The sequence below is a fragment of the Rissa tridactyla genome, chromosome 1 (assembly GCF_028500815.1).
Source record: "Rissa tridactyla isolate bRisTri1 chromosome 1, bRisTri1.patW.cur.20221130, whole genome shotgun sequence".
Classification (NCBI taxonomy): domain Eukaryota; kingdom Metazoa; phylum Chordata; class Aves; order Charadriiformes; family Laridae; genus Rissa; species Rissa tridactyla.
The window spans coordinates 215095961-215117559 of NC_071466.1; the positions used below are offsets into that span (position 1 = coordinate 215095961).

A 21599-nucleotide genomic window follows, 5' to 3' on the forward strand; every position below is an offset into this window, starting at 1 on the left:
AAAAAAAAAACAAGCCAAAAAGAGTTGTAAGTTGTAGTGTTTAGTAGTTCAGATTTTCATACGAGAATTTTCTTCCATGGCCTCCTACTTTGAAAACTTCCACTGGCACTCCTTCTCAAAAAAAAAAAAAAATCTAACCTTGATGTTATTTGACCTCAAATACAGAAATACATAGAGAGCAAACAAATGCCAGATTTGAATCAATTAAACAAAAAGTTAGTTACTTATGTGTGACGTTAGAGGAAGTGAGAATCTGATAGCTGGCCAGATACAAGAATGAGTTTCCCTCAGTTCTACCTATAGCATTTCAATAACGACCTGTAATTAGTTAACCCTGAATATTTCTAGCAAAGACTGCCTGACAGCACAGAGCTCCTGCTAACAGTCCACTCATTCCAATTCAAATGGCTAAGCATTTCAAATTCCTTCCTCCTTCCATTTCCCTGGGTTAAACGCGTATTTTCTTTGGATTTGGGAAGAAAGACAGACTCATTCCTTGTTACTTTAGTCTCCATTCTGGCATAGAAAGTATTGTCCTGGAGTCAGGAGAGAACAAACTAGCTGCCAACTGTCCAATGACCCCAAATCACTCTGGCGCACAGACAGGACTTACGAGAGCAAGGCTGTAACTCTGAGAGATACCACCAGGGAAGAGAAGCATGACAGCACACAGTCCTTTTCCAAAGCTTCCCACTTATTGTGGATGCAGCACAGGGACTCCATGATGAAGCACCAGAACAAGGAAAGCAGGAATACAGAGAAAGCATCTCCTCAGCAGTGGGTTTTCAATAGAACGAAGTCATCTGAAAGCTCAAAAAAACAGGATCCCCAGAGCAATAAGCAGAATTGTGCAATTCAAAAACACACAGACGTGAATCTTACTTTCAAAGGGCTTTATATTACAAAAAACATAAGTCACAACGAATGCGAAAAATCCATTCAATGAGGCTTGTTTCCAGTTTGCTAGGAAAGCTACTTTTCTCTTCTTTATTCCCAGCCTACCACTGAAAACATGATTGCCAAAACAGTGACACCTCGAGCTAGATTTTTAAAATCAAACTTGCTCTGCCAGATCCAGTACTCTGAACTTGTCCAGGTTGTAGAAACAAGCCTTCACAACTCGGCCTCCAAAGTATCTTCCGTTTAGATCCACTACAGCTGGAATGGAAACAAAGAACAGGTCAGCAAGCAGCAATTAAACAAACAAACAAACATTTCTTTAGCTAAACACTCTAATTGGTGAATCTTTTTTTTTAATCTACAGATTTTGTTTAATCTACAGAAGTTAACTCTGAGGTTCACAGGACACAATTTAGTATCCTACCTTTGATGGCAGATTCAACCCGTTCAAACTCTAAAAATATTCTTACAGCTTCATCATCAGGGGCACCAGGAATCTGAAACAAAACCAAAAAAACACCCCCAAACCAGAAGTAATTAGAATCGTAGCAAAAATACTGTTTTAAATTGCTGTTCTTCACAAAAGTAGTGAACGAGTACACAATAAAAACGTTCCAAAAGCACGATACCCAGAGATTTTTGCCCAGTTTCTGACATTGTAAGTTTGTATCTTACAGATATAGAAAATCCAGAAAATGCAGAATCACAACACAGCAAAGGACCCTGTGAGATCTTCTAATCTATGCCCCTTCTCTTAGGCAGTAACAAGCCAGTTGTGAGGGAAAAGTGCCCAGTCTGCTTTCGGAGCAGCCAAAAAGAGAGACAGACTATCTCTTACCTCAAAGATGACACATTTCCCAACCTTGCCGTATTTCTCGCATTCCTCCTTAGTTTCAACTTCTAGATCTTCGTCCACCTCCCCAGCACCTACCATGTTCTGAAAGTTAAAAGAAAAAACCTAACTTACTGGATGTAGTCTGTACAGACGATTATGTAGGCAAATCACAGATGCCTACATGACCACAAACATTTTAAGCTTCTGCTTAACAGTCCAGAGCCACAGGAGGAGACAGTTCCCTACTACTAAGACAAGGTAACTGTATAATCTACAGCAGTGGTGATTTACAGTCACAATTTGTATCTCAGGAAGATGCATATTTTCTCCACAACACAAAGCACCATGTAGGTGCAGGCCAGAACCGTTCAAATTGTACAGACTCATTGTAACAGGAACACAGTTCTAAACATTTCAACCAGTCACATACGCTGCAAATACCAAAACATGTTCCTTTACTCTCAACTTACCCTTAGTAAGACCACTTTAGTTGGGCATTTCAGTATCTCGGTCAGTGGGTTAGAATCTGCTTTCTTGCCTGTTTCTGCAAGGAAAACAGAACAGTGAATCATGGAATATTTTAAGATTAAAGCTAATTAAACCTTATATGGGGGCTTTTATCAGAATCTTGACGATTCAGATTATCCATTACGATTCTGTTATCAAACAATGGAATAAAAGCCACAAGATGTAGTTTCATATCGGTGAGGAACAGTCGTTCAGAACTCGTAGCTACTTGGAAAGACAATAAGCAGAAAAATCACTTCTACAGAATGTGAATTAAGCTAGAACACTGACAACGTACTATTTCTTTGAGGGAAATAATTCTTGAATTCAGAATTCTGTCAGATCCCCTAAGAACTAAAAATCAGATCTCCTGACTTCCAACACTTACACTTAAGCAGAGGTGCAGTTCTAGTAACCCTAGATGTTGTCTCTAGATTGGACAACAGCAGGGAAATCAGGGCAACATCTAAAGCATGTGACAGGGACAAAGTGATCAGGAGCAGAGCAGGATCACCCCCCGAAGAGGCTTCCAAATGCTGAAGGACAACTGATGGAGGGAGGGGAGTATGAGCTAAAAAAATTAATAGAGAACCACTTTAAAAAAAAGATTAAAAAGATAAATTTCCACAAGAAGGACTATGAGTCATTCTTCCAACTCTAACTACTATGTTCTGCAAGGACAGACAGTAAAGAAAAAATCCAGGAGCTTCCACTGAACCCAACTATTTTTTTTTCCCTGACCATTTTTCACAAACTTAATTGGTGTAGGACAAAATTACCTTTCTCTGTAGAATCGCCAACAATGATCTTGCCACCTCTCTTGCTTGTTTTCTCTACTGACAGTGCTGTGCTCAGCCCCTGTTCATGCTTTCCCAGCCCCTGGCCCTCTCTGAAACCATACTTCTGCATGATTTTATGAGCTACTGTCCCGCTGCAAAGAGAAAAAGCATCAGTTAGTAAAGGTTTCTTACACAATACATTAACATTGCATTTCTCCTGAGTGCTCAAATACCTCTTAAAACCTTATTACACAGAAACTGAAAACATAAGAGCTTCTACACAACTTTACAACCTAGCAATTTCACAGCACGCCATGAAAATGAAAAGTGCTACCCATGAATTACAGACGGAAAAAGCTGTCAGAGAAGTTGACTAAATAAAATTGTTCGTACTTTTCCAAATACAACCCAACTTCCATTAGCAGTGCAAGTCAGCATCATACGCTCTATAGAATGGTTTGGGTTGGAAAGGATATTTAAAGATCATCTAGTCCAACCCCTCTGCCATGGGCGGGGACATCTTTCACTACATTGGGCTGCTAATAGTAAATCACAAATCAGATTAGATGAAGGTCTACTTAGTCCAAATTCTTATCTTTCTCAGTGGCTGGTATCAAAAGCTTGACAGAAGAGGCAGATATAGAACCATCTGAGCCGAGGCCAACTGTATGAGATTCAACAAGGCCAAGTGCGGGGTCCTGCACTTGGGTCACAACCACCCCCTGCAGCGCTATAGGCTTGGGCAAGAGTGGCTGGAAAGCTGCCTGGTGGAAAAGGACCTGGGGGGTGCTGATTGACACTCGGCTGAATATGAGCCAGCAGTGTGCCCAGGTGGCCAAGGAGGCCAACATTATCTTGGCCTGTATCAGCAATAGTGTGGCCAGCAGGACTGGGGCAGTGCTCATCCCCCCCGTACTCGGCACTGGTGAGGTTGCACTTCGAATAGTGTGTTCGGTTTTGGGCCCCTCACTACAAGAAAGACACTGAGGTGCTGGAGCAAGTCCAGAGAAGCTGGTGAGGGGTCTGGAGCACGAGGCTTATGAGGAGCAGCTGAGGGAACCGGGGTGGTTCAGCCTGGAGAAAAGGAGGCCGAGGGGAGACCTTCTCGCTCTCTGCAACTACCTGAAAGGAGGGTGTAGCGAGGTCAGTTTCTTCTCCCAAGTAACAAGTGATAGGACAAGAGGAAATGGCCTCAAGTTGCCCCAGGGGAGGTTTTAGATTGGATATTAGGAAAAATTTCTTCACCAAAAGTGTCATCAAACATTGGAACAGGCTTCCCAGGAAGTGGTGGAATCACCACCTCTAGAGGTATTTAAAAGACGGGTAGACAGGGTGCTCAAGGTTTAGCGGTGGTTTTGTTAGTGTTATGTTAACAGTTGGACTCAATGATCTGAAACGTCCCTTCCAAACGAGATGATTCTATGATCTACTTCCCACATTAGATCATATTCCACTATCTATTAATTCCAAGTTGGCATAAGCTCCAGAGTACATGGCTCTGCTAGTCCTTCCTATAACAAATCTGGATATCCTCAGTATTAATTTAAACATGTGTCACTGAATTTTTGAGAATGTATTGAGGCAATAAAGTCCCCAACCTATTCAAAGGTACTTTTTTTTTTTTTTTTTAATAAGTAACTTAGAAAAAGCACCTCTACTGACAGGTTTGGAAATTCCCACTGAATGAATATTTAGAATCAAAATATACCTACGTGTCTTGACATTCTTTTGGAGACCATAACTAGATAGGTCAAGACAAAAAACATGCCATGGTACACTAGTTTAAACCACAGTAAATATTCTACGTTCAGTCACCCCCATTTTATCATAGGCACATAGGCACATAAGATTACACAGAAAAAGCAGGATCAGTGACACGACTATTTTCTAAGCATAGTATATGAAACATACAAAGACACATTAAAAAAGGCCAAAAAGTCTGGCTATGAAATACTGAAAGGTTAAAACACTAAGTCACAGAATAAACAGTAGCCGATTGCATGGTCAAAGTAAGGCAGGTTAGGTCTTATTTTTAGCACTTCCTTCAATGAAGTGAAGGCCCCAGGGTATTGCTAACCAGAGGTGGTAACAATGCATAAACTGGTCCAACAGTACTGAGTTTGGTTATCCTTTTTCTGGACAATGTTAAAAAAAAAAAACGAAAAAGAAAAGCATTTCTATCAAAAAAAAAGCATCAAAAATTGTACCCAAAATGGAAATGCAGTGTAATAATGTAATAAACTACACTTTTATGTCTGTGTTCGTCCTGGGTAGAGTTTCGACTACACCGAGGCTGCATTTCTGCAACACCTGATGCGACTTATAAGAGGACCATAGCTAACCACTACACCTTTCAAATTAGGTCTCTAAGCTGTTTTTTAACTACAAATTCAACTTCACTTTGTTGCCACAGTAGTAAGACAAGTATCACGCACAATGCTAATCCAAGGCAGAAAAGTAAATGGGCATATTTGCATCCACAGCTGCTACATTCATTCAAACATGCTTTGAATTTTTGAACAAACAAAGCAGAGACGAAATGATTTGCCCACTGGTACGTAGCAAATTTAAGACAAAGCTGGAAAAGAAACCTAGAGGAACTAACACACCATCTGTGTTTTCCTGTATACTGCATTAGCTTGGCTTGTACAAGACATAAACGCTTTATACTGGAATGCGGCTTCAGAATTTGCTTAAAAGCAGTGCCTTGAATGCAACCACCTCAAATACATTTCTCTCAACTGAGTAAATCCACTGCTTTTTCTGTATCCTGCCAGTTAGGACCATACGGACTCAGACTAACCACATACATGCAATGGGTTGTGCTCTTCTCTACTGACAAACTATTTTAACTTTTGGGTTCCACCACCTTCTAATGCCTTTTTCCACAAAATGCACATAAGTCACTCATTTACCCCATGTTGGCAAGGAAAGAGTTGCTAGGTCCCGTGGGGGAACGAGGTCTTTCTGGCTCATCATACACTGGAGGAGGAATAGCTGCTTTGGAAGATGGTGCCCGAGGTCTCGACTCCTCTTCAAATGGAAATGATGCTACAGCTGAAGAAAAAGGAGACATTTGCTTTTTCAATAAAATACTTTGCATGAACTACCTACTTTTAATGAACACTATAGAGTATTATGCCTTCAATGTAACTCATTTACTGACAGCTCTTCATCTGCAAGTTGTACTTTTTTCTGCTTTAATGCTAACAAACTATGAAAAAAAAGTTTTCCACATAAATCCAAAAGAGAAGAATGTTTCCTCTGCACATGCTGCTTTAACATCCCCTCATCTCTCTCTCTCTCTCAGAAACAAGATTCGAGCTGAGTTACTCTGGATTTTCCTCACAGGTTATACAATGAGTCTATATATAATACGTATATAATACGTCTATAACGTATTTATTAACCTCTTACCAAATATAGAAAAGAAACATTTAGAGGCCACCCGCACAACAATCAGTTTATCCAGACAGAACAAGCAAACTTAAAAGCCCCATTCATCAGGAACAGAATTATGACAAAAATGGATCAATGCACACAGCTTGGGGCCTGAACGCTGTGAAGTACACTGTATGTTTACACAAAAGAGAAACCAGTCTAATAAAAAGAATTAATGTAACCCGAAGCAAAGTATTTACACAATCTTAAGAGATCTCACTGACAATTTCCAAACCACAACTTTTCCTGGGGGGTGGAGATATATTTTTCTCTATATCTGTATATAGATGTCTCTATCATACTGATTAAACTACCTTCCACTGAAAAGTCAAATGGCAAAATGCAAAAAAAAGCCTACAGAACACTAAAGGAAATACGCAGAACACACTTTTGAATGCACTTACGGACTTTTATACTGACTTTAGATTATTTTCTTGTGAACTTGTATTTGTATCTTACCAAATAAAACACCAGACACGAAGTTTGGGGATGTCGTATGAGGGAAAAAAAAAATAATCCCCATTTAAGCAGCAGATGGAGCGGACTATGGGACTTCTGCTACAGCAGTTTTTTCTCTGCTTTTTCCAACCTAGCTTTGAGCATCAAGTAACAAGCCGTACAAAGGTTTCCTTGTGAGATCATGTCACATTTTGAAAGCTCTCCCCTTCAGGATATTTCTACCATTTCCAGCCTGTATTTACTTTTCCTTGACACCACTCAATTGCTCTTAATTATTTACTCCAAACAATCTCTTTCTGTTTTTAATGTTTACACACTTCAAATGCTTTCACTATTATATCATTCACTTACTTTGCCAAGCTTCATCTTTTTTTAACTTGAATCTTCTCATAAATAAAATCAGGACTCCCAAAGGAAAGTTTGTATGCATAAGATTCTGTTTTCTGATTATTTTTTAACGACATACAAAACATACTGTTCATTATTTTAATTTTAAAGTGTGATACAATTAGAGATGCAAAAAAGTTCAACATTTTGTTCTTACAGCAAGATTATGCCATCTAGCGGTCAATTGCAATCCTCAAGCTGTCTTCACTGGGGGAAACCCTAGCGCACGCACATCTCTCTAGTAGATACTGTATCCCTCAAAAATTTAGAAAATTTTGTCTGTAGTACATAAGCCCTTCAAAAAAGACATCCATAAATTACCTCCTAAAGCAAAGGGTAATGGAAAAACTCCCTCTCCATGCTGTGGAGGTTTCTAGTCTATGCAGAGAAACCCGTCTGCAACATTTCTCCTTTCACATCATAAATGAGTAATTGAACATGGTTATAACAGACCAGCTTGCCAAACCACTTCTCTAGCAATACAGAAAGGATCCTTTAGAACCGAGTTGTGAAGCACGGTAGTATCGCAGGTTTCCCCCACCAACGAAGAACTAGTACAAGTTCTTCTGCCATGAAGAGTCATATGGGAAGAACGGCAGGACAATTTAACTGAACGGAAAGTTGAGCGAGAAAAACAACACTGCTAGGTTTTAGGGAATTGGCTTTTGGTGTACTTACGTTCTTTGTCCTTCTCAACAAGAGAAGTGGGTGGTGCAATGGCAGCTCCTCCCATACCTATGAGCAAAATGGAAAACAACACGTTTGTATGATTAGATTCTACTGATCGGAATAGCTTCACTGAATCTAATACAGCTGCTGGCTCCTTACCAGCCAATTCTTAACATACGTCTCTATCAACAGAAAAGTAGCAAGAGAGCAGTCTGAGAAGTTTCAACAGGGGTGAACTAGAAATGAATGAAAAGCACACCAGGGTAGACAACATAGAACAGCGATGATGTATTACATATTGTGTCTATCAAACATATTTCCTAGGATTTAAAAATTAAAGACTATGGTGAAACAAACCTTCAGTTCTAAAACTGCTCAACCAAACCAAATGAAAAAGACACTTTGCTCAAGATTAACTACACTTTCAAAACAGTAAAGTACAAAGCCCCTTCCGTACTTTAATGGGCAATATTCTAATGCAGTCCCAAACTTCCATGGCAGAGCAAATATTTTAAATGTTTCCTGTCAGAAATTTTCTTTTTTAAAATAACAGACCTGAATTATTTACTGTAACTTTGTTGCTGAAAGAGAATAAAGTTTAATTTTGTTTATGCAAAGACATATCTCATCACCCGGATCCACATCTTCTAACTAAGGGCATTCAAATAACAAATGCAGGAATGGTAAAAGCCTTAATAATGAAAATTCAACAGTGATTTTCACAGTCTGATTTTATCTCATGTCTTACCCCTTCCCTGGAATCTACACCACGCAGAAACTTAAAATGGGTATCTACAAACTAATGTAAAAAGAGGTTTTTCCACATATAATTTAGCTGCCATCTGCCTCCACAGAAAGAAAAGTTTTCTGCATTACAACAGTTATGGTGTAATAAAATGCCAGGTTTGTTCTAAAGGCTCATAAATGACAGTATACTTTTCAGCTGAGAACAGAGAAACACAGAATCCATGAAACAGGAACAGGATTGTGAATTGCCCCCCCACCCCCCATCTTTTTCTTCTCTTTCCCCATGAAAACCAAAACCAGCTCCCTTACTTCTTTTTCGTCTCTCCCTTTCATAATCTTCATCTTCATCAGAATCTGGATCTGGTCGTCTTGAAAACCCACTGGCTTCATGTCTGTCTTTACGTCTTCTGGGAGACACAGTAAGTTAGGATAAGAAACCATCAAAGTTAACTCTTTGTTTTAATTTGTGGTACCACCTTTGTAGTGTGAATTACACTGCTGCACTCTTAGAAAACATTACTTTTTGTTTCTTTGCTTTTATCTTCATGGAGTATATTTTATAAAATGTAAGATGATCCAAAGCAAGATCATTGTTCACTTGCAAGTACACAATGTATGGAAATGAGGAAGCATCTGAATAAATCTAGTCCAAACTGACTTGTGACTGAATGACTAAAATGGAAGAGGTGTTGGATGGAATCGATAGGAAGGTAACAGAGACATTAATCAATCACCCTGCTTTGAACAGAATCCTTTTTAAATTCCCCGTCACAGGCTACACAGAGTCGTATCATTTGCTCAGCCAATAAAAAAAAAAATAAAAAAATCACCATGCTTAAATAATCCGATTATTGAGAAGCTAGCTTGTCAACTAAAATAAGATTCAGGCAAGTCTATTAAAACTTTGAACATTTAGCTGAGAAATGCTTCAAGAATTGAATTGCCTTTCAACTGTTATTTATTGTGATCACAAAAATACTCAATTTTAATACTTTGCAAAAGGAAAAGTGTTCTTCCAAAAAAGTTAAGAGCACATCTTGAGGCATAAATCAGATCTCACTCGCAGCACAGCCATCAAAACTGTGCTACAAGATGTTAAAGACAGGACCACTAGGGAATCAGACAAAATTTCTGAATGTCGACACTGTGAATTTAAAACAAACTTACACTCCGCTCAAACACCCGGGTTATCACAAAGCATACATCTGATGCAGATTTGGCTGGCACTGTTTCTCCAATTTTTAAATCAGAACATACTATGTATTTTTTAATTCCTCTAATTGTATGTATAAAGACTACACCTTGGCCCACATACAAGCTACAAGCACAACTAAATAGCAATCAACGCTGAACCCGTGGAAATGACAGCTCAGATTTCTGAGATCTTACATGCTAGTTAAAGTATGACAGAGCCTCAGGCATTCCTCCTGCACCACAACAATGAAGACAACAGAGAAGACAGAGAGTCCAGATGACTAGAAATATTAATTAAGTACCACAACTTAAACAGCAACAGAATCTCTCTCTTGTAATTCCACAGACTTTAGATGAATCACACCATGATGAATCTGGTTTATTAATTTCACTTAAAATAAGCAAATATAATCTTACTGACTAGCTGGCAGATGTTTTACCATCTATTTCAGTAGGACACACAATCTGCATTCAACTTCTTTAATATGATTAGAGAGATTTCCTATTCCAGGGAAAGCACATTAAGGTAATTAAAAATAAGTAGTATTTTCTTTTGTCCAGAGACAAAGGAGTAATAAATACACAATTAACTTACTTAACCTGAATGCATAATGTTAAAAAAGAAAATGCAACTATGCCTCTCAAAGGCCGTGCTAGCTACCTCTTTAAAACTGAACGCATTTGTGTATCAGTTTATAGTATTTAAAAGGAGAAAGGATGGTTTATCATTGAGTACTGAAAGGTACTTCTGTAGTCACATTATACTGACAACAAATGCTCTAAAATACCTGCAAGGTCAAAGTCTGATAATGATGCATGAAATCCCCAAATACTGCTGCTGCTATTGAAATAAAGTAAATGTAGAAAAACTTAACAAACATCTTTCAGCTTGTCCATTACAAGCCAAAGAGGCTGTAAACATGATAAATCTTGTAATTTTTGCGCTGTTAGGTGATTTTAGCAAGAACATTAAAACGTATTAATTAAAACACTGCACTTGTTTCTACTAGCATACAGTAGTCTTTGCAAAACCTTTGAGAGTTTCCCTGAAAACTGTTTAGAAGGATAAAACTAAAGAAACTGATATTTCTATTCTTTATCTAATTGTCAATATGTCATGAGTTTAAACAAAAAGCTTACTTTTCTCTTTCTTCAATCTCCTTTTGCCTCTCCAGCTCACGCTGCCTCTGTCGTTCCTCTCTTTGACGTTTCACCACTTTTTCGTAGTCGTTTGGGAACATAGGATCATACTCATCTGCCAAAGGAATCAACACATCTCCTGCAGAAAAACCACTAGGTACAGGATCCTTAAAAAAGAAAAAGGATTTTTTTTTTTCAGCTGAGATCTGCAAACAACATCCAGTCAGAAACCAAGAATTTAACACTTCCTACAACACAAAACTCAATTCTTGACTCCTATAACGGCAGGTAATATCCTAATCCCACCAGTATTAAAAGAAATCTTTGCTTTGCTTACAAACTAACATTTCACTCAGTCTCTCACTATCTCAAATTTTTCCATGAAGAAAGAATCACCCCCACCCACTCTCCCTGGCAAATACAAAGCAGCAGCAAATCAGCGTGGACAAGAATTTTTCAAAACCCATTAATTCATTATTAGAACTATTATGGTATCTTGCTGGTGCAACCATCTGCAAGGGGTCCTCCCACACAATCTCATCAGCCTTTTTCATCATCTGCTATTAATATAATACCGACAGAGGTGCTCATACTGTTCTTCTCTCATCTGAAAGAACTATTTCAGCACCATCACCTTTAGAAAACTTTCAAGGAAAAAGTTTCTTTTGATTCCTTACCACAAAAAACTCCATTCTAAAAGCTTAGGTGGCTTTTCTTTTATTTTTAAGTTAATTGTTATACAGGTCCAGTTCCAACACTGATGCAATTACAATTATGTTCATTATTTACTTGACCAAATTGCCACCTTGCAAAATACTTGAAGGTTTCCAGGACAAATATGCTAGGAACATTGTTCTATTTTAAATTCACATTAAACTGGGTAATTCAATGTTGTACAACATGGAAGCCTGTATAAAGTTAAAATGTTAATTAATTAAAGAAGTTTCAGAAAACGATCACTTCTTTGACCACTAGGAAGGAAGATGAAAAAATAAAAATACAGACTGGAGTCAAAGGATTCCAATTCAAAAACATCAGTTAACAGCTGGACTTTTTAGCTGTCTTGATCTTACCTTTAACCCAGCTGCTACATGAGGAGGTGTGTCCACAATCTGTCTCTCATCAGAAGAGCTACCTCGTTTCAGGTCAATCACTGGAGCAAGGACTGTTGTTTGTTTTGTTCTTTGACTCTGAAAAATCACCAAAACAAAATGTCTAACAAAATAGTTTTCTAAAAAGCAGCTTTCTTTACATACTTGCAGCTCGTATCTTCAATTTTTTTAAAAAAAAAACAACGAAAACCACCATCTCAAATTCTTCACTGTGCAAAGCTCAATACATCACTTCAGTCTATTAACATACAGTGATACTCAACACTTTTAATGAACCTTGATGTGGAAAACTTAGTTTATGTCATATTTTAGTGGTGGCAAAGGCTGCACAGTTCTGAGAAAGATGCTTGCCAACTATGGTTAAAGAGCTGCTACACAAATACAGATCTGATGTGACATTTCAAAGAACACGTTAAGTGAAACCAGTGCATACCCTCCTCTTTTTTTAATAGAGTGAGATCAGACTTTGTGTGTGTGCACTGGAACATACAGTGGTAGGTGAATGGTCCTAGGTTTGGACTAGGACGAGAAACACACATTAAAAATTCAGACGATCTCTTCAGATGAGTTTGAACCATGGGGGTTTTTTTAAGGGGCTCAGACTTCTTCCAAAGACGTACTGTTCTTCATATTTTATCATCTGATAACACATATTAAACTATTCTGAAATCTGAATTTTCTAATCCTATTCTATTCTTCTATTAGTCTATGCATACACTGCATATCACTTACATAGACAAAGAATATATCTAATATAGTAAACATTTAGATTTCATTCATGCAGGTTGTTCCAATTATCAACTAAATCCTATCCTCAATTTTAGCAGCATAAATCAGGATTAATACCAGCTAAAAAATGCTGTGCTTCCTTAAGTATTGGGTATCTATGCTGCTACTACTTTTTTAATTAAGTAATCTCACTCTATAACCTATACACCACAAAGTGTATAGGACTCCAGGTGTCCTGCCTGAATCAAAATATCAACGCTGCTTAAAGAAAAAGGGTGAAATACTGTAGCAATAAAAAGAGTGAATGACTCTGTCAGTTTCAGCTCATGGATTTAGCTTGTGCTCCTTCTCCCCTTCACATACACTGGAAATAGTTTCTGCAAAAATTTCTAATGCACAGTGACTTGCACTTTAGCACCAAAAGCCTTTTAAATAGCAAGCATAAAATGATGCAAACACATAAATAACAACTGATGCAAAATACCAAGAATGACCAACAGCCAGTACTGCCAACTATCAATCACAGTATGGCCCTTACTTTAAAAAAAAAGCTTAATCTCGTATCTTTAAAGTTAGATTTGAAGATCAGCTTTAGACTCTGCTAGTTAAAAGATCTGAGGTTTGCAGCACACACATCAGTTCTTCATTCAATTTTAATTTTGCAACTCCCTCTAACAGACTTCAAGAAACATGCATCTCACTTTTTCCCCCTTTTGCAGTATTCTAAGGTCATAAACTTTCCTCAGTACTCCAAACACAAAAGCAGTTTGAATAATAGAAAGCAAAAATACAAAGGGACTATACCTTTGCTTGTGTGAGAGCTGCTTTCTTCACCTGCAATTGAGACTGTAGTAGTTTGAAATTTTTGGACCAGCCTTCTGTTTTAGAATCGCTGGTCTCAACTCCCAAGTCATCGTAAAGTGACATTTTCTCTTCAATTTAGAACTAAAAGACAAAAGAAAGAATCCAGATGACACAACAAATCTATGTTTAGAGCTTATTTGCTACTAGTTTGCCTATGTTTATACACCATATTTTTATATAACTTTTTATCAAAGCCAGAGAAAATTCAAAGTAATAACATTTTTCTGGCTAGTAGCAGATACAAATGCTACAGTAAGGCTTTGTAAAAGTAACTGAAAGGTAATGAATACTGTTCAAACGTTAACAGGTGTTGCAAACTTCCTAGAATTACAGTTGTAGCATTAGATATCAATCATTTCAGGCTTTGAAGAAGTTACCCTGTAGCCCACCCTGGTATTTTAAGGTTCACAAAGAAACTCAACATTAAGTATCACACAATCAAACACAAAGGAATTATTGTCTCTGCTGACCTTAAAAACTATCCACAAAAACACATTAACATTCCAATCACCTTCTTAAATTTTACTATTTTTTGCATCCCTGTAAAGGAATATCTTTCTTCTACTCAATATACTTGCCAGAGTATTATTAAGTAACTATTTCCACAACATTTAAAGGCCTCTCAAATACATATAACTTATATATGCATACACACACAAAAATATAAATATACACAAAATTAGCTAGGCAATAACAACAACATGACATTAAATGTATCACTTTGTCTGATACTGCATCTGACATGAACGGAAAAAGAGAAAACTGGAATGTAACGAGGCCTTTCACCTGTGGAACAACCTGTAAGCTCATTATTTACTCTTTGATAGGCCTGGATTATACTATCCCCACCCCAAAACTTTAACTTAATTTACTGCAGGATCAAACATGACTGATTAACAGTATGCAGTGAAAGCAGTTATATTGATCAGCAAGATCTTGATCCCACAGATCTGACAGATACTTATATTTAAGGGAACCTGCCTGACTGTTGCTATTCATATAAATTATGTGTTTTTAAGCCTGTGGAAAAAGTCTCAGATGCAGCAGACAGCAACTATATTACAATTCCAAAAGGTGGCAAGCTCAGCAAAAAATTTAGAAAAAACAACAATTTGATCCTGCAGTGGAATATGAACAACCAGGGCTCAGCAGACCAGAGTTCACTGCAAAACAATGGAGGAAGTTGCATTCATTGGAGATTATTACGCATATGAGTATAGGGAATGAAACATATAGGGGTACATTATAAAGCATATGGCAACAGGATGAGAACAAGGCACTACAAGAATTCCCACCTGCCACGGGAGAGCAAAGTTTATGCAACAAGAGTGCAGCTATTCTGGGGCAGATATGATGCACTTGGGGTAAGTTATGCTACACGTGTGGATATAGGGAGGGAGCTGCCATCGCGGGGAAGGCACTTTCTGCCTCAAGGCCTGGCGGGGAGGGGATGCACCACAGCCGGGAGGGCACAAGGGACCAACGCACAAGGGCTGCAACCACGTCAACAGAAAGAGCGGGCTGTTGTTTCCGCCCGCCATGGGGACAGAGGGGGCCGAGGCCTGGGAAGCAGACGGGCCGCGCAGCGGGGGCTGAGGGGCCCTGACCCCCCCCGCCTCCCGCTCTCCACACAGGCCTAGACCCCTCCGAGGGGAGCAGCCGCACGGCCGAAGCCTCTGAGAGGGGACAACCGCGCTCCTCCCGCTCCACCCTGCCTCCCCGCCCTTCCCCCGGAGCCCAGCACGGCCTCCCTGGGCGGGCTCGGCCGGCCGGGGCCCACCGCTCACCCGTCACCGCGCCACCGCCGCCATTAGCCGGCCGCTAAGGCAGCCGGGAAGTCCCGCCCCCCCGCAACGGCTACCGCGCCTGCGCACTGCCGCGCTCCCGCCCCGCTCGGCCAATGGGCGCCGAGGGCGCCGCCGTTGTACCGCCCCCTGGCGGCGGGCGGGGGGCGCAGCACGCCGTCAGCCCCCCCGGCCAGCCCTCCCGCTCCGCCCAGCGCGTACCAGTAAGGTACTGGGGAGGGAGCTCCGCATCTTGCCCCCTCCACCCCCGGGCGCTGCGGGCTGGGGGAAGGTACTCTGATCCCGAAAAGCCCTAATTAAGGTGCCAGAGCCACCGCCGAGCCCCCGTTTACCTGCCTGGTGCAGCGGGGCCGGGCCCTGCCTGCCTGCACTGCAGCCTTCCTCAGGCTTCCTATACCTCGGGTTTCCTACACCTCGCGTTTTATGCACTTTAGACTTCCTACACCTCAGGTTTCATACACCACAGGCTTCCTGCACCTCAGGTTTTATACACCTCTTATTTCATACACCACAGAATTCCTACACTTCAGGTACCTCAGACTTCCTACACCTCAGATTTCATACACCTTGGATTTCATACACCTTGGATTTCATACACCTCGGGCTCCCTACACCTCACACTTCATATACCTTAGACTTCCTACACCTCAGATTTCATACACTTCAGCGTTCCTACACCTCAGAATTCCTGCGCCTCTGATTTCATACACCTCAGATTTCATAGACCTTGGCCTTCCTACACCTCAGAATTCCTACACCTCGGATTTCATCCACCTCAGAATTCCTACACCTCAGACTTCATACACCTCAGATTTCATAGACTCTGGCCTTCCTACACCTTAGAATTCCTACCTCTCAGATTTTATACACCTCAGGCTTCCCATACCTCAAATTTCATATACCTCAGACTTCATAGCACGTTGTTTCGGCAGGCAGGACAGGTCAGGATGCAACCAACTGGGATATGGGGATGAATTCTGCAAGACCAGAAAGACAAGAAGAAGAAATGGCCTGGAGTTGTGCCAGGGGAGGTTTAGGATGGGTGTTAGGAAAAATTTCTTCACCGGAAGGGTTACCAGACATTGGAAGAGGCTGCCCAGGGAAGCAGTGGAGTTGCCATCCCTGAAGGTATTTAAAAGACGGGTAGATGTGGTTCTTAGGGCCATGGTTTAGTGATGGTTTTGGCAGTGTTAGGTTAACAGTTGGAGCTGATGATCTTAAAGGTCCTTTCCAACCCAGACGATTCTATGACAGGTAATTGCACACCCAATTTTTCATCATGGGTGTGAAGTTTATGCTTCTGGCTTCCTCATTCCCAAAGAAACCCAAATTCCTTTTGGTTTTCGCAGCGCGCACCCAGTGTAACCGGCACTCTGAGTTTTGTTTCCCTCCTCACACTGGGAATCCAGTCCCTGATGTGCCTTGGGGGTCCTGTCTTGGGGTGAGACTGTGATGTTGGTGTGGGCTGGGGTCCGCCATGATCGAGATAACCCCAGAATTTTCCATCCTGTGTGGTACCGGTGGATCACAGACCCGCTCTGGAGGAGTTCCCAGTTGAGGTGAATGAGATGTGAGTCAGTCATCTCACCACCTGCGTGTCACGTTCGGCAGGTCTCTGTAGTGATCCCTGACAGAACCCTTTTAAAGAAGGTGCATGAAACTGTGGAAATAGAGGCAAACGACAATAAACACAAAGTAAACTTTATTTTGTCAGGATGGTTTAACGCCAAACAGCAAATATTATCAAATGCTCCATATAGCTCCCATAAAGACAGCCACTTCAAATCTCAGTGCCAACAGCAATACCAAACCCCACGTTTGTTCTGCACTCAGAATTTGAATGATCATTAAGAGCCATCAGGGTTTTCAGGTTTAAGAGCCCGTGTAGCTGCTGAGGAGAGAAGAAATAATCATTATAGCTGAATTGTGAGTTTTTTGGGAAATGGACCTGAGCATAGAGATGTGTCCCTGCAATATGATGAGCTGCCACTGACCCTTATTTAGTTGGAGCTATAGTTGGAGTTTGAAGCAGATTTAGGAATTTGATCAGCAGGGGGCAGGACTGTATTTATGCCCATCACTGTATTTTCTCTGTATGTTATATCACAGTTCTCTATACTGTATTTCTAACTCCTTAAGAAATCTGTGGTAGCTTAATCTGGCAGCTGGTCTCCTTGGGCATTCAGCATTTACAGTTACTTACCTTAATTTTGCGGGAAAAAAATAGAGACAATAATATTTTGAGGCTATTTTGAGTTTGACAACACAGTTGTGAAAAAGTTAGGAAGAAAGAAAACTTACTCTCATTTAAGTGTACTTCAAACATATTCAAGCATGTTTGTTACCATTTCACTGTGCCATCACTCCCACTAACACTTAAGTGACTGGATAATTGTGTTATTGCAAAATATTTGGCTACTAGAAGTATTTCTAGCATAACGTCATTTGGGCCCGCAGTGGGCTGAATCAGTTGATTTCTCTGATTGTCTAGCTGCAGAAATAATTATTGTTTTCCCAAACAATCCCTAAAATTCTGTATCTTCTGAGCCTGCATTTTACGCAACCAAGCCAATTTCCCATCTTTTTCTAGGTAGCTCACCCCAAAGTCTTGCGCTGATTATTTGGAGTCTTCTTTTTGACAGCTGCAAGAATGGATTTTCTTTTTTTTCTTATACTGGGCAGGTGTAGCAGCTCATACCAAGCATGTCAAATTGGATGAGCTGAGATTTCTAAGAATTACGGCCACTCGCACCACTTGATAAAGCGGTGCAAATAAACATGCAGCAGTGTTGGTGAAGCGAAGCTCAGCCTCCAACCCCAAAGCAGATAGCATTGTCACTTCAACCTCAAAATGCTACAAGCACTATCTCTATATTAATCAGAAAGTCCTTACCTCCAGCATTGCTTTCGGCTGTGCTACTATGCAATTTATTTCCCCATGGTTAGCTCTAAAAAATGGTGCTAGTCAGTAAAGCTACTACTTAAAAAAGATCTGGTTTCAGGTTCTGGACTATCATAGACTCTTCCCCTCCTAGTTATGCGGCTTTCTACTAAGGCTATCTTTCTAGGCAGTGCATTTACAGATGGGTCTATTTTCATAATAACAGTGAAAGCTCCTTAGATGTAAGAAGAAATGTTCTTGACTTTATTTATGGAGCATGTCCCAAGTATCTTCCTCTGGTTTCTTGCCCTACCAATGTCTGCATTTTTAAAGGAAGGGATTGATATGATTCACATTTCTGTAACTTTGTGGAAGAAAGAAAATCAGCAGGACACTTAAATACTAATTTTACAGTGACAGAATCGCATTGAGAAAAGAGCTGGTATGCTGTGTTAAAGGAAGTTTAGTTGCAAATAGTTAATTGCATCAAAATGTACTGAGAGAAATCACTGCAGATTGAAATGTCGCAGCACAATATCACAGCGTGACAGTCATTGCGAAAAACTAAAAAAGACAGTAGAGTCTGCAAAGGTAGAAAACACAATATAATGGGAGATTTCAATTCCTTCTAGGAACAAGTCACAACAGGGAGGGCAAAGGCTAAATTATTAGACCCGTAAATAACTACGTATTAAAGCAATGAATCAGATAATTCAAAAAGAGAAGCAGCTCTTGGTTAAGTCTGAAAAGTGCATTAGGCATGGTTCAAAATTAATCCATCACTGTAATAATACCACAATATACTTGTGCACACCCATATAGGAGCAAAGAAGCCAAGAAAATCCATATTATTAAATTCAGAAAGGCTGCAGGCAGGTAGAGAAATCTCACCCATCTGCCAAATCTAGAGGTTCCCAACAGACCGGGAATGGAGGGGGCATTTGTAGGGTCATCCCCAGTGCTACATGTCTTGGAAGTAGGCAATAACTGTGGCTGAAATCTCTTTTTCAGCTGTATCTTCAAAGGTGGGGAAGCATTGGCCAGCTCTGCACCCTCCAACAGACCCTTGCTGATGCTGAAGTCTGATATTCCAACTAGCTTTATTTTTTGCCTTTAGGATTTTAAACATTTCCATGTTGGTGTTTTTCCTCTTGAATCCAACTGTCTCAGCGGTCCTACCTCTGTACCTGCCTTTCTTATCTCATCTGGCTCTGCTCTATACCTTTTCTTGCAGCTCTTTCTCCCAACTTTGCAATTTTCTCAGTAGTTCGAGATGAATTTGATGCAGCTGGGTCTTCTGAATTCCTGGGAGAGGAGAGAAGGGGGATTATGGAGATGGGGTTACAGGCAGGACCAAAAAGCTGTGAACAAACTCCTGATTTTCACACCGTGAGAAGTACTACCAGCCTTGGTTGGGACTCCTCGTTGTACCGACGGGCAGCCTGGAAAAGGTGAACAGCCAAGGTGATAAAATCTGCTGTGGATCTCAGATTATTCAGAGTAATCAGCCAAAAGCTGAAAGCAAAAAGTTACAGAAGGATGGCATAATGCTGGCTGGGTGATGAGATGGCAGATGGGACCCAGTGTTAATGAATGCAAAGCAATGCACGCAAGAGAAAATAGCACTAACAAAACACACACAGCGGCAGGCTCTAAATCAGCTGCTTCCATTAAGGCAAGCGATGCTGCATTCATTGTGGATAATTTTCTAGAAATGCCTACTCAGGGCTGTGAAGGAGGCAAAAAAGCAAACAAGCTGCTAGGAAGCATTAAAAAGGTAAAAAAAAAAAAGCAGAAAATATACTCAGTATAAAGCCAACATTTACATGAACCTTTGAGTGTCCCTCTGCTCTCCTGGGCATCTCATCACCAACAAGAAGCAGCACTGCAAGGCAAAAACTTAAAGAAATCAGAGGTGTTGACTGAAAAGAGGCAGCTGAAGGCGACCTTGAATGCATCTAGCATCCAAAATGTTATAGAAAAGGTAAATAGGGAGTTCTCATTTTTCTCCCTGATGGTGATCTCTAAGAAGGTGTAAAACAAAGCAATGCTGGAGAAAAAAAAAAAGCAGCCTTTAAATGCCTCATTTCATACAATTTCCGTTCAGCTTTGATAGCAGTTTTTGCTAGATTTGGATCATTTGTGCTATGTATTACAGATCTACACTGAAGACAAGGGTTGCTAATATGCCAAAATGGCATTAGAGGGCAGTGCATGGCAACCTAACTGGAGGTCTTTGGGGTGGCAATCGCGGTTGCAGGAAAGTTCCCCCCAAAACCACTGGGGATCAGGAGAGCAGAGCGGTTCTCACCCACACAGGTGGGAAATGGTGGAGATCACAACGTGCCACAAAAGCAAAACAGCAGGGCTGCTCAGAGAAGTGTCGATTGGGTTAAAAAGTGGTTAAATCCCACCAGATGGTGATAGTTTCCAGCCAACGGTGGAGGTCCCATGTGGAGGACCAACCTCAACGCACACCTCTTTTTTGTGGTGGCCCTGGCAGCACCTTCAAACCTTCTCTTCTCTTCTCTTCTCTTCTCTTCTCTTCTCTTCTCTTCTCTTCTCTTCTCTTCTCTTCTCTTCTCTTCTCTTCTCTTCTCTTCTCTTCTCTATTCCCTTCCCTTCCCTTCCCTTCCCTTCCCTTCCCTTCTCTATTCCCTTCCCTTCCCTTCTCTTCTCTATTCCCTTCCCTTCTCTTCCCTTCCCATTTCCCCCCAGAAAATGCCTCCTTGATTATCGCTGCTATCTTCCCCCGACCTTCAGCATTGCCCATGTGGCAAAATGAAATGTGAAGAGGAAAGTGCCAGAATTAAATTTATCCTGGCTTGGGAAGATTGGCTTTGGTTTGCTGGCTTGAAAAAAAAAAACAACTTGAAGGCATAACAACCTGAAAGAATTGAAAATAGTTAGAAAGGCATTTGAAATATTCTTTCTACTGCTAAGGGAACAGCTGAAAATGCCACTATGAAAGCAATGAAGAAAACAGCATATTTTTGCTTTATATAGAATGACCCAAAACCCCAGAAAATTGCGGCTTTTTTTTCACCTAGTTTTTACTTCACATTTTTACCTAGTCTCATATTTTGGCTGAGTTCCATAACAAAAATGAGTAAGAAGTGTCTCAGAAGAGAAGTACTTCATCACAGATGA

At 40.4% G+C, this 21599-nt stretch overlaps 1 protein-coding gene across 3 annotated transcripts; it reads right to left on the reverse strand.

Annotated features, from left to right (window-relative positions):
* Positions 1–878: 878 nt before the first annotated feature.
* RBM17 (RNA binding motif protein 17) lies at positions 879–15621 on the reverse strand. 3 transcript variants are annotated; one of them, XM_054211705.1, is made up of 12 exons: positions 15551–15621; positions 13704–13844; positions 12132–12248; positions 11059–11225; positions 9034–9131; positions 7987–8043; positions 5937–6078; positions 3022–3173; positions 2206–2279; positions 1739–1837; positions 1325–1397; positions 879–1158 (listed from the first exon to the last, which is right to left on the reverse strand). In XM_054211705.1, the coding sequence occupies exons 2-12, from the start codon at positions 13824–13826 to the stop codon at positions 1055–1057; spliced, it is 1206 nt and encodes a 401-aa protein (XP_054067680.1). In that variant the 5' UTR covers positions 13827–13844; positions 15551–15621; the 3' UTR covers positions 879–1054. The 3 variants fall into 3 exon arrangements, with proteins under 3 accessions (XP_054067680.1, XP_054067690.1, XP_054067700.1); XM_054211715.1 differs by lacking the exon at positions 15551–15621 and having other exon boundaries at positions 9034–9128; XM_054211725.1 differs by lacking the exons at positions 879–1158; positions 1325–1397; positions 1739–1837; positions 2206–2279; positions 15551–15621 and adding an exon at positions 2311–2813.
* Between the last annotated feature and the right edge of the window lie 5978 nt (positions 15622–21599).